At 42.2% G+C, this 16,437-nt stretch overlaps 1 protein-coding gene across 7 annotated transcripts in view; it reads left to right on the top strand.

Moving 5' to 3' along the window:
- LOC308122773 (RNA-binding motif, single-stranded-interacting protein 3) overlaps positions 1–16,437 on the top strand; it is a 291,407-nt gene that overhangs the window by 93,724 nt on the left and 181,246 nt on the right. Inside the window, exon 1 of one of the 7 annotated variants that reach the window (XM_080484837.1) lies at positions 1,690–1,898. The exons of the other annotated variants lie outside the window; for them this stretch is intronic. Coding sequence (XP_080340963.1) covers positions 1,866–1,898 — 33 coding nt within the window. The 5' untranslated portion in view covers positions 1,690–1,865. Of the gene's footprint in view, positions 1–1,689; positions 1,899–16,437 lie in introns of those variants that run through there. 7 annotated transcript variants of the gene reach the window in all.

The raw sequence follows: 16,437 nt of genomic DNA, 5'->3' as shown, positions 1-16,437 counted from the left end.
AAACTGAGCTCTGACTTCAGTGCATCAAATAACTTGAGATCCTAAACTTTTAACCTGAGGTGATCACTAGTAGTCGTGCATCTCAAGAAAAGTGTGGATTTACAGACGATTGTCTGATAAAATGAAGCTCTCTTGCATGTGAAAGTGAAATGCACCACTTTTGCTTGATGGAACGAGCTGTCTTTGTTCAAAGTATTCCTACAGAGAGAAGGAGGCATGCAGAGACAATACAAAGCGAGACAGACAGAGACAGGAAAGATGTTGCTTCAGATTTAGAGGCAGATGAAAGGAGACACATGATGTGCCCCTCAAACCCACCAGTGCAGCAGGATTCAACAAACACACCTGCTTTTTCCTTTCTTCTTGGTTTTACTCGCATTTCTTTTTGAAACACAGTATCTGCCCCGAGCTGTCTAGTCTGGCCCACTGTTTCACTCTCCTGCCTCTCTGGCATGGGCCTTGCCTGGTGCTTTCACGCTCTATTTTCTTTCTCCCCTTTTGCCACTGATGATGATGGGGAGGGGGGGGGTCTCTACATTTTGTCTTTTTTCATCTTTGGCTGTTTTCTCTTTCGCCGAAGTCACTCTTTCTAGCTCCTTTTTAAATTTTTTTTTATCTTTTTTCCTCCATCTCTCCATTCTCTTCCATGTCCTCCCTCTTTATAATTACTCTTCCCCATCCTCCATTGCCTTTGCATGCCTGCTACTCTATTTCCGGGCGCCCCTGCTGTCTGCCTGGCCTGGTGTCCTGCCATCTGTGCAGGATGACATGAATGGCTGAAGAGATGGCTCCTTTCTAGACCCTTTGTTTGCATACAGTTTATATCAGCATATAGAAGAAGAAGATAAGGCTATTATAAATAGCACCGGGTTAAGTACTCATAAATGGTTTTTATGGAGAATATTAAAGTGCGCTATTTTTGTGCTCAAAAAATTGGGATGGATAAAAAGAAAGGCAAGAAAGCAAAATTTTACCTCTGGAAAAACTGAGTAGAGAAGCTTATCAGAGATATCAAAAACAGGGCCCTCACATGACTGTACATAAAAAGGGCATTTTTACAGAGGCAGAATCTCTCAGAAATACAAGGAATAGGAGACTCATACATTTCAAATGATCTAATGTTTAGTGAGTAAATTATGGGTTTCTGTGAGTCTTTGTATCATGTTAATCTCCATGGAAAAGAGAGCCAAGTGAATATGCTCAGGTAAGGATTATAACTTTATTGGAACTTGTGTTCGCTTTTGTTTTTTATTAGGTTCACACCGTTTTATATATCTCAACTGGAACCTTTAATAGTTTCAATGCTTTTGACTGCATTTTTCTTCTGTAGTACCCTAAGAAAAGTTATTTTACACAGAACTACTGATAATAAATATACAGTATGAACACCTGGATATATTAAAGTTTTGTCTGTGTGATGCCTGTTATAAAAATGCTTGTTTTTGTTGGTGTGGTAGAATTGCAAAAACATTTTAAAGGGAAGGTAAAAATGATGAACTCCCAACTTTTGTTCACCTGCATAACAGAATAATGTGCCTGTTTTTTTTGGGGGGGGTTTTGCTTGGAGTGATGAGTGGTTAGCAAAGAGTCAAGAGGAAGAGGAGCTGGGTTAGCACAGAGCGACGGTGCTGACGGATGAAAGCCACGTGCTGGTGGAGGGTGAGGGAGGGGGAAGTGAGTGCACCTCGTGAGAGACAGACAGGCTGTGATAGCAGAGGAGTGCTTTTGTTGCTCTGGTGTAACTGAAGCTTTCTGTGTCTGCTGCCCCACCTTTGGCACGCTGGTTCACATGAGGATTACTCGGGTTGCGGGTGTAGCGACGGCAGCAATGGAAGAATGGGAGGAGGTGGAGGTGGTATCTTGGCATGGCAGCAGTCTCTGACTCAGACTCAGCCAGGGTAATTGCTCCTGCATTTTTAACGAGTGACTGCTGCGTACACTTTGCGAAGCAGAACACCAGAGGGTCTTTGCTCATTGATGCAGCAGATCTGGCTCTTCACCTTGCTGGAGGAGGTCATCTAAGGGAGGCCAGGTCCTTTACTAAATGTTCACTATTACTCAGATACATCTGTGTCTTCATTACTGTGGGCAATGAGAGTTGACCCTTTTCTATTCACAAGCGTTTGCTACGAATGTAGAGAAGCTAATATGCAAATCGGGTTGATTCCATAATAACTTTTGTAACTTTGCTAAGTGAGCTGAGAAATTCCTGGACTTTGTGGTGTCAGAAAAGAAACATGCCTCAACATAGCATTTCATTCAAGAAGCTCGGTTGCTTTTTAAATTTCATCCTAATAGTTGGCCACAGCTAAATGAGATGTTTGCAGCACACCCAGCTTATTTAGTTCAGCTGCTTCAATAACAGAAGTTGTGGTAGGAAACGCTGCGAAACTTTTGTCCCATGCTGCTGAATGTTATGTCATGTGTTCTGCTCATTTTCACTACTGTCTTTTATTTACTGGATAACTCAACAGTTTGACAAAGAAGGTTAAAAGGCTTTGTCTGTATATCCAACTTCCAGGAATTTGTAGTTCATTTGTATTGTGGCTGCACAAACCGATGAGTGTCTTCACCCAGATATTCAGATGTGGAAACCGGAGGAGACACCAGCTTACAGACATGCAAATGGTAGTGTAGCCTTACCACTGTGATTATAGTAGGAGGCCCTGGTCGCCCCTTTTCTAAAAACACACACACAACACACACACATCAGCTGCCTACAACATTTACTCTACACAGCTGCATTAGTAGTGGCAGGCTCAATGAATATACCGTGTCACGCATATCTTGAAAAATGGCTCCGGAAAAAGCCAATTCTGCCATGAATAAGGATAAGCAAATAGGCATGAGGGCTTGAATGGCTGCCAGTCCTGTCAGATTCTCCCTCTCACCCAGCCACAATGAGCTCCTATACAAATAAGACTACGTGCACCAATTTAGCGCAGCAGATGAACCTTGCGAAGCCTTGTCGAGCAAGTGGGGGATTACCAAGAGCAAACAGGCCTTTCTCCCAGCTTTATTTGAGTTAAATGACTCAAGCCACCCTCTTAGATTTTGCCTGAATGGTTTCTTTGGCAGACCTTTCCACTGCTGCAGCCGCTTCTGAGGCCACAACATTAGTCAGCGCATGGAAAAACACTGAGTGGGACAGGTAGGCGGCATGAATTAGATTGCAAGGACACTGATGCAGGGCGCAAGCCGAGCCAGCGGACTCACAAACCAGGATAAATGAAAAAAGGAGGAAAGCAGTGGGCCCCTTGGCGTGATAGAGTCCAATTGGAGGAGGGATTATTATTCTTCACCAGTAATTAGTAGCAGATAAACAGCCATGGGGAACAGAATTAAAAAGTGTCATTATGATATGTGGTCTCCGTACAAGATGTCGGGCCTCTCTGTTTTTACCAGTTAATCATTTTGCCTCACACACACCCCCATGTTCACAAATGGAAAGGGTGAAGGTTCAGTTTCGAGTATGTGAATGGCTGAAAATGACAGACCTGTTGGATGGTTTGTTGCAGAATGCCAGTTTCTCCCTGAACAGTCTGCACTGAGGCAACTATTGTCTCCTTTTCCCCCCTAAATTATTAAGGTCACCTACATTTCCGAAGGGAAGAGTAGGACAGAGCATGTGTGAGAGGAGACATGCTCTCATGAATCAATGCTTTGGCTTGCATCTCCAACGACTCGTGTTTAGTGTCTTCATTTAAAAATGCAAAACATTACTCATACAAGTTTTGTAAAAAAAAAAAATATATATTTAAAAACAAAAAAGCAAATGTTTGTGTACTTTTACCGTTGATGAATACTAATGTTTCTATCTTCGCATTACTTTTTTTGTCCTTGGGCTTTTATGAAAATGTTGGAAAACAGTGGCTTTGAAAAACAGTTAGTTACTAATTCCCTGTCTGCTTTGTTTCTCTCATTAGCTGCCTTGAGTACCCTGTGGAAGACTCGTATCCATTATTTATCTCTAGCCCCAAAAAACAACAGCTGCATGCTTGTGTAACCGCCATATGTTGTGTTTCTCCCCAACATATTGGGGGGAATTCTGCGGTATAGGGAACTTCGTACCAACCCACAGAGATCTGTACTAAGACCCGTGCAGACATGCTGCACATGAATTGTTTCCCAGAAAGCTTGTTTTTTCAGGCTATCAATGCAAAACACAATCGAAACTTCCTCTCGCAGTCAGAACTTAAAGTAGACCGGGCAATTAACCACAGTGGCACCTTGCCGAGTGCTTTCAGATGCACCCGCACCACTGGAACCATCAGAGAGAGGGGAGGGGAAAAGGGTCACATTAGGATTCAGCCGATAAAGCAATAAACCCTTGTAGGAGCTGCAGTCGGCGCCATTCAGGGGAGATTCTGTGTCCTCAGCACTTTGGGCTCGCAATTAATCACTAAACTGACGTTACCCCGCCTTCCTACGAACATTGGATAAACATTCTGGCATCGGTGAGCCAACGCTCCTCCACCACAGACCTGGTGTAATCGTTAAGACCACTGTTGCTGCTCGTCCCTCTCGGAAATGTTTAGGAAACAGTGTGTCCCAGCTATGCGGACTTCCTGTAGAGCGGGGGACGATCTGCTGATCTGTTTCGTTATAGATAGCAAGCTCAACACTCAACGAGAGCTACAGCAGGCTGCTCACGCTCCATCATTCCTCACTCACGGGTTATGGAGGACGCTTGGCTCTCAGGGCAGCATTAACTAGCATGTCGCATCTGTTTAACCCGCGTGTGTGTGTGTGTGTAGTGTGTGTAGTGTGTATGCGTGGGTAATAGTGCATTTCACTGCTGGTGTGACTGCACGGTCGTTCCCACAGTGATTTGTGAAATGAGAAGCCTCTTAGCCTGTTGAGGCTTTATTAAGAGGATTGCTCGCAGTATGTGCCGTATTGTTACCATAGTGATAGTTGCCCGTGGTGTGTGCTTACCTCCCCAATTGTTGACTCCAGCAGGTCACACAAGGTTGCATTAAGGTAAACTGAAAGCTTGAGGACATGTTTTGGATTTAATAGAGATTATTTTCCCACCATGTAATTAAACTTACATGAAAAAGAGAGATAAGACTGAATGACATTCAAGAGATCATTTACATATTATTATAAATGTAAATGATTGCATTTCTATTTTTGATGTAATCTCAGCTGTGTAACTCAGTACATTCACTTAAACCTGAATACATGTAATAAGGAGGACAAAAAGAGTACAATCAGATGTATTCAGAATAATTTATGATGTGTGGTTCAGGGGCAGTGGCACTGAGCAGAGATATACATGGTGAGGTTTTTTAGTGGAGCGAGCAGGATCAACAGGAGCAAAACAGATCAGAGGGAAATCTCAGAGAAGATTCATGGAGGAAGTGAAGAATGACATGGAGGCAGTTGGTGTGAGATAGTGTTGGATGTATTCATGTGATTTGCTGTGGTTACTCCATGAAGAGTGCAGCCCTAAAAGGAAAATTAAAAAGTCACTTTCACAGTCTCCCTTCGTTGTTCATAGAAGTTAGTAATCCTTCATAAAAGTTAGAAGTTAAAAGTTAGCCTTTCCTGGAAAAACATCAGCTTTCTAAAACAAAACAAAACAATCCCTCAAAAAAGTGCAGCATGTTGATTTACACATATCACTCGGCTTCCCAGCGGGATCAGGATCCCAAAGGAGATTAGCTCCAGCAGACCATCAGAAAAACAATTGTCCTCTCATGATGTGCCAATAACAGTCTTAGTTTGGACCCCCTTGGTAGCATTTACTGGGAGGCAGAAAACATTCCCAGTTCAAAAATCTCAAGTTTGTCCTGTGAGGGACATTTTCAGATGCATTATAATGACATGTTTAGAATGTGGGACATCTCTAACTGTCTTTTATACATCTATCTATGTTTTTAAGCAATTTCACAGTTTTCCCCTCATTACTCCAATTTGTAAAGGTCTCTCAACACTCAGGTCCCCAGGGGGCCTGGTAAAGGTACATACACCCAGAGGATAGACACTCAGTGCTGCTTTTCTGCTTTTCTATCCACGTAGATACTGGTGTCACACTAATGTCTCCAGGTCTGATTAGTGTAATAGTATTTTTTAACTCCAGACCTACATAAGATTTTATAAACTGCAGCCCAGTTGCACAGTCTAGTTTGACTTATCTGTTTTAAAAAAATAGATAAATAAAAGGAATTTAATGAAGAAAATCCCCCCACACACACACATTGGAGGCAGGAAGGAGAGACTTGAAACCCCGAACACTGACCCGTATTATGAGCATACATAACAAGCCTGGGAGAAAGCATGAGAGGACAGGACGTTTACCGTTGAATAAAGAGGCGGGGAGAGCTGTACGTGAGGAAGGGTGGGAGCTCATGTGCAGTTCAGCGAGTTCATTGGAGGGGGGGGACCTCACCCTCCCATAGTGTCTCTTTCTCTCTCAACCATGGTTGATCTGAATAATTTATCTCATATAATTTATCTCTCTACCTCTCCATCTCATTCACTCAAACTCACAAATTGCGCGCGCACACATACACACACACACACACACACACACACACACACACACACACACACACACACACACACACACACACACACACACACACACACACACACACACACACACACACACACACACACACACACACACACAATTATCTCCTCCTGCAGCACAAACACACACACACACACACACACACATGCCTCAGGGGATTGGGTCCTGGGTCTGGTGTGGAGTGAACAGGCTGGAATCTGCACACAGGGAAACCTGATAGGCATTCCCTGTGCCAAACACATGAGGTCACCCTGACTGACTGATCCTGCCTGCCAGCCAGGCAGCCAACCACATTAAAACCTGTATCTCAGAGAGGACATCTGCAGCACTTAGGTTTCTTTACTGGAGTCCATAATTCTCTGCTCCGTCTACGTGTGCATTGATGTGCCCTCATGGATCAGAAAGCTTTTACAGGTGGCGCTGCAAACTTTAAAGAAGAAGGTGCTTTATTGCAATGTGGTTAATATATCTATAGGTCTGACCATCAGCAATTGTATTCACGTGTTTGGGTGGCACAGTTTACAAGGATAGAGGTGCTGCGTCTACTTTTCAAAGGAAATAAATCAAAACGGGTTACAATCACAGTAATCAATATAATAACAAAAAAAAAACACATGACCACCACACTGCGGCCAAAATACCCAAAGAGAGTAAAAAAATATAGAGTAGGAGTCTTCTTAGATACGTCTTTGGTCAGATCACCAGAGTGAGAAGACAGGATCTGCTTAAACGGAGCGCATGATGAAGAGTATGTCATGTTGATGGTTGTTCCAGTCAAATGGAGCTGTGGATATAAAGGCAGTTGTTTTCCTAACATGGGGAAGTTTGAGATGGAGCGCCTTATATGGGAAGTCAAAGTCAAAGTACCACATAGTGTTGCGAGTAGGAAGGATGATAAAATGTATACTTATAAACTGAAGTGAAGGATGGGAGTGTGCCTTCTTGTGTGTGAGGACTTATGTGCATCAGTCACACTGTACAATGATGAGTGAGAAGCAGACACGTCTGCAGTCTGTTATAAGCTCTGTTAAGTGAAGCGAGACTTGTTGTGGATGCATTATGATAGTGTATGTAAAACAGCTTTAAATACTGAAGTTGAATTTAAGCGTAAAATAGTCACTGTGTTTTGTAGTTATACAAGATAAACTATACTGCAGGTGTGCAGTGCAAACATTTTTACTTTTATTTCAAAGTTCAAGTGGTCTGTGAGATAATCTGTGTTCCATACGTAGGAACTGATATTCTTTATTTCTTGCAAAAGCAAAGATATCCATAAGTTTGAAATTTATTCATGCAAAACTCACACTTTTTCCAATATTTCACCATTAATAGAGGTGGTAGTTGGAGATATTCCAGTGAAACAAAGTATGAGGTGTAATAAATCACAAACAAATCAAGAGAAAACCTGAAACTTGTTTTGTACCTTACCACCCCATTATGGATTACCTCCCCTTGACAGTTTGCAATTGGTGCAGAGTATCTGCAATATAGTTAGTCACTTGTCTGCTGTAAAAAACAATATACTCTGCAATCTCTCACAGTTGATGGCTATGAAGGGCTGGAATCTTAAAATGGAAAAAATGTGCAGCAGGCTCTGGAGACTCGTCTTTTATCCCAAGTAGCCCTTTGAAATACTCACCCAAACCCAAACAATACTGTCAACTCAAAGCGCGGGTCTCAAAAGAACCCCAAACATGTGTTCTTTAGATCCCAGCTCCTGTTCTGTTGTCGCACACGCACGCAACATGGACACCCACATCCATCCTACATGCACACACATACTGTATATATATATATATATAGATGTAGACACACACTCTTTCTTGGACGCACGCACACGCACAAAACCTCCACCCCCACAACACAACAGTCCCCCCTCTCTCCCACGCATCTCATGTTCTGCTCATATTATGTTCAAATGGACACGCATAATTGCGCTGGCAGGGTTTGTTGTTTTTGTTGGCGGTTATCAACAGCCCCCATGATTTCTCTGACAGAGGTGATCACTGTTGGAGGCACCGCAGATCTGCCATGCGACGTGCAGCCAAAACGCTGTTTCTGTGCAGTCCCAGTGTTAAGGGTGGAGCGGTGTGGTTTTACAGGAGGGAACAGAAGTAATTTGAGTAATTATTGCATGACTGCAGGACATAGTGTCTCAAAGTGAAGGTACATGATAAGCAGATACAGCAACACTGAAAAGGGATGAAATGAAGTGCAGAGACATGGACAGCTCCACCTGTACTAAAGCCAGACTACAAGCGTTGTCACTCAGAAGCTTGAAGTAAAATTCTATAATGACATTGCTGCTGCCAGTAACACTGCGCTGGAACATTTACAGTGTCACCAGTGTTTAACATTTACTTGCCTCCCTGCTCAGCCTTCACAAAGCAGAGCAGATCAATACCAAACCCACTTGCATACGTCTGCCATGCTTTTCTTTCCCCTGCTTGTAAGCTTTCTGATGCCTTTAATGCTGCGTTAGATCTTTTGAGTGCTCCGCTACCCCGAATAACCTTCCTTCCCCAAGTCATTTGAGGTTGGGTGCAGTTTTAAATAAAGCTGCGGCTTGTGGCAGCGAGCTGATTCTATATGCTTTGTATATGCTAGCTGGACACAGGCACTGCCAAACAAGTGCTTTGGTGATCATGTTTCCAAACAGTGTGCAGTCTGGGGACTTGGTTACTAAGACTATTTGTGGTAAGCTGGACCTGCAAAATGTGAGGCAGTGCAGCAGCTGCGCTCCATAGAGGCTTTTGCTTTTTAACATGTATATCAATTTTTTTACTGAACCTCTACGGTAACTAATTATAATAACTCAAAATATTACTTTATAGTCATCTTCAGCATGTAATGAAAATGGTTTTCTGCTGTTTGGTTCCTTTGTGAATAGCCGTTTGATAACTGTGAGTTATTCACACATTGTGGGCATTTCAGCTTTAAAAAAAGATGGTCTTTGAAGATTTAGTTGCACAGAATTTATCAAGAATGATTTTACAAAGAGATTGTGTACAGCGCCCCTTGTTCCCTCTCCTTTTTTTATTTTACTTTTTCTCATTTTCCCCCCCTTGGTCTTTAGCAGCTCAGGTTTATGTTGTGGGTTAGAGAAGGGGAGTTAATGGAGAACGTCAAACCGGCTTGTAGCGCTGCCTCGGCTCTGACCCGTGCAGATTGTGGAGTGACCCCGGTGCCGCTGCCCTGAGCCTCCAGTTGGAATCCAATCTCCTCACAGGGATATGGTGCATGTTTTAGCAGTCCGGTTTGATAACTTTGCCCCCCCCCCCCCCACCCCCCACCCCTGCTTCCCCCAAAGTGTCTATCATTCCTCTAATAAAAGCGGGTTTGTTTTCACCTGTGATGACCCGGGTTAGCGTGGTTTTGGGGAGCTTACAGGTGGTGCCAGCACATTTGTTTGATCTCATTAGACCTTTCCTGCTCTTTGCTGTTTGACTGGATCAAGACAGTTGAAATATTGGAAAGATTTCAGTTTTTTTTTTTTGTTTTTTTTATCATGATAAAAACATCCATATATGCAGGTTATGTTTCTGTCTGATCAGTGTTTAGGGGTTAATGAGGTTGTTGAAGCCTCGCACAAAAAGTCACTGCTGATCAATTGGAATATGCGCTACACTGAATCACTGAATTACAATTACATCAATGAGACTACAATATACGTAAATTATCGTTTTAGATTCGGCCTCATTCAAGAGGGGTGATGTTATCATCTGAAAATGTCTGCCCTCATCTTCTGGCTTTTTCCAATTATAAGCCGGGGAGGAGGAAATTGATGATTACATATGAGTGACATTAAGGCATTTTGAAGGGAAACTGAAATCACGTGGAGTCTGATAGCCTCGCTGTTTAAAGACTCATCTAAATGAGTGCTTTTCCACACCTATTTTTTATCAAATAATTTTTTCATAGCTATTTGGGTCTTTTGCCATTCTCATTGGCGGTAATTGCCCGAAACGCACAGCCTTGACTTGGTCACGCAGCGTCACGCTGAGATGCATTAGTGCCATTTTAAACATGGCACAGGGTTGGACCGCACTCCTGCAATTCGATGAGAGTGAACGTAGTTAGCAATATGGAGGTGGGAAGAGGGAGAGATGGGAAGGCGGAAGCCCACAAAGGGGCTCGAGAGTGGATCGTCAGCAGCCTTTCAAGGTGAAAAACATTGACTGAAGGTCTCCTCTGTGTTTTTCACTCCTATGCTCACACATATTACCTCCTCAGGTACATTAGTGTCCAACAACACCCGTTTGCTTCAGGCAGGAAACCATACAAATGGTCTGAAGAAGGAAATATCTGAATGAAATTAATTTTTGCAATTTATAGATATAGATATTGCTATGCCGTACTCAATAGCAAGAGATGAGTAAAAAAAAAAAAAAAAAGACTGAAATGTTGGTTGATAATGCGAGGCAGAAATGAGTGAGCCTTTTGAGCTCAAATGCAATGCAATTAAAAGCAAGATCTTGAAATCATGTTTGAATCTCAGGAAGGAGAAAGACACTGAAAATTACAATCAGACATCAGCAACCTGCTGAGAGTCTTCAGTCTAATTTTACCGAGAGCAGATAGTTAACTCCATTGCTTATTCCACAATGACTGGCAACTTGAGAATTCAAAATAATTAGAGTCAAACAGAGGAGAGATTAGAAAAAAAAAAGAAAAGAAAATGGAGGCTGAATGAGCTGGGAATGTTTTTGATGAACAAAAACACTTTTTTGTAGCTCAGAGGAAATGTAGTGAAGACACTGAATTGATATGGTATATGCATCGTTTGTTTTACATACATGTGCATGTTTTCATGTGTTTAGTACATTTTTCTCATTGCCATTGATAACTACTAGAATAGTAGAAATGTTTTACTAAACAGCAAAAATAATGTTACAAACAAGTCTTATTTACTGACTTTTATGATGTAAAACAACTTGATAAAGTCATATTTGTGTGACACTTTAAAGATAAAGTATATTTGTTTTCAGCAATGGCACTTTGGTGCATTGGGTGGCGGTAATTCTTTTCTCAATCTGAGTCTTTCCTCAATCTGGCTGTAAGTTTGGCAGTTAATTGCGAGTATTTCGTATTCCATCTTCCAGTGTCTGTACCTTCTGTTTTTCTTGCCACGTTCAGTCAGTAATATACTCTTAACTTCTAATTGTTGTTTGTTTGAATATTTATATAGTGTAGAGATGACTGATGCTTTGACTTCATCCATCTTCTCTACACCTTTACCCAACTTGGGGTTACAGGGTAAGCTTTATTTCAAAAATGTAATACATGTTTTTTGGACTGTGGGTTTACAAAGAGAACCTGTGAAAGTCCACACAGAAAGGCCACAAAACCGAACTCAGAGCTCGGTGAGGTTTTCACTGCGAGGCGAGCTTGCTGCTCACCCGATTCCAATTTGGAAATTCCTATCTTGTATTGAGATCAACAAAGTACCTCACATATTCTGAAGTGTACATTCAAGTCTCAGCAGGAGTCTTGAAACTCGGTCCTGACCTTTGCTCATTAGTGTCATGCAGTGCACCGTTTTTTTTTCTTCTTTTTTTTTTCTTCATCTTTTTGTCTTTTTTTCTGTAGGATCTGATGCAAACAGCTCCATCTTGTACTAATAAATAAATGTATAATACATTTCCATAATGCATACAATGCAAAATGTATTCCCCAAAGCCTGAGCCAGTGAGTGCTGACTGCCGAACAGACATCAATGCATTATGCAGTGGCATCCTCGTCACAGTGAATACACTTTTAAGGTGCCCTTTTTACCTCCACAGCCTGCAGCCCCACTTCCTGCTCTAAGAAAGACCAGAAGGAGAGCAAATCTGGTTTGAAGGGTGAAAATATTCCGCTATCCTTCACTCGCACAGCATTTAAAAGACAGTGGGACTGTAGCAGCCATCCTGCTCGCTCTCACTTGGATGAGCCGCTGTGCTTCAAGGTGCTCCTTGAATTTCAGGAACAGCCTTTTAACTTGAAACCAAAGAAAGGCATGTCATTTTTTATTTTATTTTTTTTTCTCAATTTGCTCGAGAAAAAACCCCACAACTGGCTTCTTTTGTTTTCGGTCCCAGCAGTGTGGAGAGTATTAAGCCTGTCCACCAATTAGGGCATGCCGATTCTTCCAGCCCATGAATTATTAAGAGCACCCCATCGACGGAGGGCAGGAAAGACGGCCATTCCACCTGAGCGTCACAGCTGCTTTTATTAAAGCGTCTGTGCACCTCGGCAACGCTGTTTTAATTAAACTACAAATTAGTTCTGAAACGTGCAGCCTTTTTCTTTTTTTTTTGTTCTCTTTAATTACTTTCATTCCACACTTTGGATAAATGCAACATTTATTCCACAACATCCATGCGTGGAGGAGAGGTAGTAGCTCGCGGGGAAGAAGAGGCGAGACAGATAGTATAATGTATGTTATTAGATTGCAACTTGCAACACCGGCTACCCTCGAGGTCAACCAATTCATTCCCGCTGTAGAATTTATTGCCTGGTAGTAGCTAAGGCAATGAGATGTCGTGAACCTTGAGCTCGTGTCAACGCAGAAGGTCTTCACAGCCGTATACTGGCTGTGGAGGGGCCCAAGAACGGGGCGGTAGTGGCATGTTAACACTATTTGAGGCTTCGGTGACTAAAACATGACCCCTTGATAGCTGAGGCAGGCTGCTGTGCCTACTTCTTTAGGGGGGGGATGCCAAGTTAATATTCCCAGGTCCATCACTTCATCATAAATGCTATACGTCTCTAGATGCTGCCAATGGACCGTAACTCGTGAGGAATCACAGGAATGCTGCGAAATTAGGCGCCCGTCAAATGTGACTCCTGGCGATTGTCAGTACTTAACGTGTATTAGATGGAGAAGCGCTTTTGTGTGGGAGCCTCTGCCTTCCTGGATAACACAGCTATCATTATGCATGAATAATTGGATGCATTCTTCTTCTTCTTTTTTTTTTTCCTTTCTCTTTTCACCAGCGGGCTGTTTAATGTAGCAGAGTTGTCAAGTAAGTCTGTCGGAGGGAGAAGAGTGAGCCAGGACTGATTTCTTTATGTGAATCCCTTTCTTTTTTCTTTTTTTTCCCCCTGCTAGCAGATTTGAAATCATTTAAAGCAGGGAGGAGTAGCACTGAGGAGGGAAGGATATATGTGGATATTACGGCACAGTGGGTCTTTTAAGTATTTTGTGATTTTATTATTTATTGTTTTGCCGAAGGGAACGATGCGAGAAGAAAACGCTGGTCTCTGTGATGTCTTTAAATAGAGATCCTGACTGCTTACTTTCCTGCTTGCTTGTTCTCCAAAGTGACTGGTTCAATCTCTGTTTATTAATATATATTAACCACAGTACTGTTTGTCACTGAAATAGCTTAAGTGCCCTTTTGCTGGCATTTTATCCCATGTTTTCTTCTGTTGGAGCAAGGTTTTTTGTTGGAGGGGGGAAAAAAAACTCATCTGGCCAAAAATGGTTTAATTCTGGTTCAAGAGTACCATTTTTCTCATTTATCAGTGTGGCTCTGTGTCTGAAAAACACAGTGACATGCAATCCCAAGTACAGGCCTCAATCCAGAAATTGCACAGAACTGTTATCTGTAAATTGGTCTTTTTTCCCTCCCCCTTTTTTTTCCCATAACCATCATGTCCATCTGGGGTTTGACAAATCAACAATCAAGAAGTATACATGTGAATTGGGATTCACGCTTTGTTGTTCTTAGGTTGTTTAAGACAAATAACAAGCAAAAATATATTTAATTGTAGGATAAAAACAGTGGTCTTGTGTTCAGAGACAGAGGTTCACAGATAACAAATGTCTTGCAACCAAAGATACTTTATTATAGTCATCTGACAATGTCGAAAACAATTACTTACATATTCCACATCTTTTTCGCGTTTTGGATGCACGTAACTTATTTCATCCAGGTTCCTATGGAGGACCATGGATGACAAACGGGATGATGTTGTTACAGTTGTGTCATAACCGTGGTCACCTCGGGTTCAGTCAAACCTGATGTAGTATGTACGTTGAGGAGATCCATACTGCACAGGGTAGGTTTTTTATTTAGACGCAAGCGTTTTCGTGACAGAAACACGTTTACTTGACTTTCTCACAACTTTCATCATTGCATTCATTTATTCTACATAAATACTCATGGTTTGTATGTATGATAGGGCAGGAACATGTAACCTGTATGAAGGCAGGCTTCACCCTAGAAAGGTCACCAGTCCCTCACAAGACAAACATAGAGAGATAAACAATCGCACACACGCTCACTTTCTTGAACATCTAACAGAGGCATGCGCAGGGAGAACATGCAAACCCCAAAAAGACTTGAACCAGGGATATCCTTGGTGTCGGGGGATCGGGTCTTAGTTCTCACACTCGTTCATTTTATTTTCACAGACATGAACACTTGATTTAAAACAGTTATTCTACTTCTGAGTGTATCGATCCTAAAGTAACCTCAGTTGGTCTTCACTGAATTGGCTGACTGGGAACCAGTCAAAATCACTTTGAGGGCTGGAAGTAGACTGAAAGCCAGAGGTTGGTCACTGTTAAAGGAAAAGAAAAGGATCATTATAAATCTTAATGATACCAGACTGCAAAGGAGAGAATGTCAGCAACATGACACTGTCTGCCTGCAAGTTTGTGTCAGTAATGAAAGTTTTTCGCTAATTCCTTTTTTCTAAAATTAGCAGAGAAAAGCAAAAAATAGACTCTCTTAGAAGTGCTGATGTCTGAAAAGTTCGACCAGTCTGTGTCAGAGAGCTGCCGCAGGGCTCTGATGAGCAGGTTTTTATTATGCCTCTTTGACTACATTCAGTATTTATCTGTCCTTTCCAACTGGTGATCACATCGCCCGTATGGCTCTTACATTGAAAAAAAGAAGAACAACGTGTGCAGCCAGGTGACCAGAATATAGTACAAGCTCGAGTTGTTTACTTTTCCCATATCGTGACGGAGCCTCGTTATCGTCCGTCCTTTCTTCTGCTGCCATACATCTGTAACCCACACCTGACACATCATAAACCACAAAACATTTAAGAAAATGTTTTTTTTTTATTGACAGTTTCAAGCTTTTTCTGTGTTGCTTAACGTTTGCTTTAATTAGCAGAACGTGTGCAGGGGATTGTATTCTAAAATGAAGACAGAGCAGTTTATAATAGTGAAACAGATCAATGACCCTTGAGGGGAGCTTTAAAATGGTGTAGAGGGTGATGGGAATGTGGCAAAAACAAGTTGGGCCTCTTGTGAGACATGAAGCAGCCAGTAACTTATTAATTATGCACTCCCAGCACCATTCTTTTCAAATGAAGGAAAACAAGAGGGCCACTCTGTCCTGGCTTTCTGTGGCCAGCTTCACCTCTTTCTGCTCAGTGCCCCCCCCCCCCCAAAAAAAAATATAGAACACCAGCAGGAGCCTCATTGTGTTGCCCATCCACACTTGTCGGCAGACTCCTTCATATTCAGCCCCACAATGACTCCGCTGTCTTGGGTATTCAAGAGGTGGTCCGCTGCTGGCGGGCCAGCCAGCCGAGGAGCTTCCTGTTCATGTGGTAATCTGCGGCACGATACAATGGAGCGAGGGTTGTTCTCTCAGAGCCCAGCCCCGCACATTCACACAGAAAATGGAAGGCCACACACCACAACAATAACAGTCCGCTGCTATCATCTCATGAAAAGTCTCCATTGGAGGGTAAATAAATAGTTTAGAAAGCTTTTAGAAAGCACAATAGGCCAGACCACCACTGATTTTCATCTTTGATGTCTCCTCACAATTTGCTGGAGTTCATGAAACTATAATGTCTGGCTGGAAAAAAAAAAAACAGGGCCGAAAGGAATCTGAAGACTAAATTGTGTTTCACCTTGAAGAGAAGCTTTAAGGGCTTTCTTAGCA

The sequence above is a fragment of the Lipophrys pholis genome, assembly GCF_963383615.2.
Source record: "Lipophrys pholis genome assembly, chromosome: 17".
Taxonomy (NCBI): Eukaryota; Metazoa; Chordata; class Actinopteri; order Blenniiformes; family Blenniidae; genus Lipophrys; species Lipophrys pholis.
Note: the sequence above shows the minus strand (reverse complement) of the source record. Positions and strands in the feature narration are given on the sequence as shown.